This window comes from Aspergillus heteromorphus (assembly GCF_003184545.1).
Source record: "Aspergillus heteromorphus CBS 117.55 chromosome Unknown BO70scaffold_158, whole genome shotgun sequence".
In the NCBI taxonomy this organism is placed as follows: domain Eukaryota; kingdom Fungi; phylum Ascomycota; class Eurotiomycetes; order Eurotiales; family Aspergillaceae; genus Aspergillus; species Aspergillus heteromorphus.
Window position 1 is genome coordinate 1 of NW_020290563.1, and position 2500 is coordinate 2500.

Here is a 2500-nt window from a genome sequence, read left to right on the forward strand (position 1 = left end):
ATGCTAATGTATTTCGAGCAAAGGCCTGCTTTGAACACTCTAATTTTTTCACAGTAAAAGTCCTGGTTCCCCCACAGCCAGTGAAGGCCATGGGATTCCCCAGAAGGAAAGGTCCAGCCGGACCAGTACTCGCGGTGAGGCGGACCGGCCAGCCAGACCCAAGGTTCAACTACGAGCTTTTTAACTGCAACAACTTTAATATACGCTATTGGAGCTGGAATTACCGCGGCTGCTGGCACCAGACTTGCCCTCCAATTGTTCCTCGTTAAGGGATTTAAATTGTACTCATTCCAATTACGAGACCCAAAAGAGCCCCGTATCAGTATTTATTGTCACTACCTCCCCGTGTCGGGATTGGGTAATTTGCGCGCCTGCTGCCTTCCTTGGATGTGGTAGCCGTTTCTCAGGCTCCCTCTCCGGAATCGAACCCTAATTCCCCGTTACCCGTTGCCACCATGGTAGGCCACTATCCTACCATCGAAAGTTGATAGGGCAGAAATTTGAATGAACCATCGCCGGCGCAAGGCCATGCGATTCGTTAAGTTATTATGATTCACCAAGGAGCCCCGAAGGGCATTGGTTTTTTATCTAATAAATACACCCCTTCCGAAGTCGAGGTTTTCAGCATGTATTAGCTCTAGAATTACCACAGGTATCCATGTAGTAAGGTACTATCAAATAAACGATAACTGATTTAATGAGCCATTCGCAGTTTCACGGTATAAAGTGCTTATACTTAGACATGCATGGCTTAATCTTTGAGACAAGCATATGACTACTGGCAGAATCAACCAGATACCTAGTTCCTGCTGGGGATGCCCGGGCGGAGCCCGGAACACCCCCCAAAGCCCCCGGAGGGGCAGCGTTGTACGTAGGCTTCACTCTGGAAGGAGCGCACGAGGCGCCCGGCCACAGCGACACCCCCGGCGTACCGGGAGCACACATGTGACCATCCGATTGCCCCCACTGTAGCTCCCCAGGAACCGGTCCGCACGCAGGGATCCCGCCAGTGCCCTCACGGGCGCTGACGGGCTGCGGCATACGGCCCTCGGGTGGGGGGTCCAGACCCCGCGGACACGCCGACGAACGGCGGCTCCCGCGGAGCGGCTCCCCCCAGGAATCTGCGTAGGAAGGCTGGCCAGCGGCCAACGATCCACAGACCCCATCGGTGCCGGCGACCGCGAACGGCCCCCGGGCTTCGGACATCCCAGCAGCAACGGGCACCCCCGGGCGTGTTTAAGCCGGTGCACCCCTGGACTCAGGAGAAACACCGGCGGCGCAGAGGAAGACCACGGGCTGGGATGGGCGGGCGCCCCCGTTCCTGAAGCGAGGCCCTACTGAAAGGGCCTAGGCGCTACCAGTCACAGAAAGACAGCCTACCTGACATGGAAGAAATGCGATCAGGCTTCTGCCAGCTGTGAGCTGACTTCTGCCTTCCACATAGTACCACCGGCTACCTTTGGCCCATTGACACGCGTGCAAACGTTCCGTGGGCAGAAAGTGAATCTGGGGGGGGTGGTTTACTATGGGGTGGTCCGTGCGTCATGCCGTTTTCCCATACAAAGTGGGCCACCCAGGTTCGCCCCCTACCCGGGCCATAGCTGGACTTAGCGAAATTCGCGATCGTTCCGCCCACCACCTCGACCACCCAACCCACACCACCCCATCCGCCATCCTCTGCTCGATCCTACCTGCCCCCCCTGCGCGTTCCGACCAACCTCCCTGCTTGATACTAACCTGCCCGCCCACGCTGGTCGGTCGACGGCGCCGTCCCGCCGGGAGAGAGGGGGTCCCCAGGCGAAAATCTATATGGTGGCATCCCGGTGGTCGTGGGCGGACATATATATATATGGAGGGTGGTGCACACACTTGGTCTGCACGGAGATCTACTGTCGTCCCGCCCTTCCCTGCACCGCGTCGCCCCCCCCTGGCCCCGAGCCCAGGCGCGCGTGGGCCACCCACGCCCTACGCATCCCACCGCAGTACAGGGACCACCCCCCCGTGCCCCCTCCCCGTTCGGGACCGGGTCACGTGACCACAGCACGGCATCAAAAAAAAAGAGGAACAGATCATGCCGACCTGCTCCTCCTCCCTTCCGTCCCCTGGGCTGCTCCTTCCACCCCCGCGCCCCAGCGCTCTCCCCTGCCCCCCGCCCCCGCCGCTACACCCCGGAGGCCCGTTCCTCCCCGCGGGACCTCGCATCTTTCATGTTTCCCGGCTAACTGGTGAATCCACTTCGTCAGTATGTGCCCGTGGCCGGCGCTGCGGGCTGGCGCTCCCCCCGGTAGGTCCCGGAGGGCCACGGGGCGCCTGCGTGCCCCCCGCGGTGAGCGCCAGTCCCCCGGCCACCCCTGCCCTAGGGGTCGTCCGGCCACCTTCGGCCCATCGACACGCGTGCAAACGTTCCATGGGCAGAAAGTGAATCTGGGGGGGGTGGTTTACTATGGGGTGATCCGTGCGTCGGTCCCTTTTGCCATACAAAGTGGGCCACCCAGGTTCG

The 2500-nt window shown here is 60.5% G+C and overlaps 1 protein-coding gene across 1 annotated transcript in view, besides 4 other annotated features; it reads right to left on the reverse strand.

The window, feature by feature from the left end:
• Window positions 1-3: 3 nt before the first annotated feature.
• Window positions 4-39: a sequence feature (Protein overlapping with rRNA (BO70DRAFT_304627, PWY61822.1) was converted to a misc_feature.).
• A 131-nt stretch (window positions 40-170) lies between these two features.
• Window positions 171-284: a sequence feature (Protein overlapping with rRNA (BO70DRAFT_304627, PWY61822.1) was converted to a misc_feature.).
• A 19-nt stretch (window positions 285-303) lies between these two features.
• Window positions 304-412: a sequence feature (Protein overlapping with rRNA (BO70DRAFT_304627, PWY61822.1) was converted to a misc_feature.).
• Window positions 413-444: 32 nt separating this feature from the next.
• Window positions 445-530: a sequence feature (Protein overlapping with rRNA (BO70DRAFT_304627, PWY61822.1) was converted to a misc_feature.).
• A 1643-nt stretch (window positions 531-2173) lies between these two features.
• The window catches only part of BO70DRAFT_367234 (uncharacterized protein), a gene marked incomplete at its 3' end in the record, with an annotated part of 605 nt that continues 278 nt past the window's right edge, over window positions 2174-2500 (reverse strand). Inside the window, exon 1 of the mRNA XM_025544548.1 lies at window positions 2174-2500. This exon is cut by the window's right edge and continues 278 nt beyond it. Coding sequence (XP_025393740.1) covers window positions 2240-2500 — 261 coding nt within the window.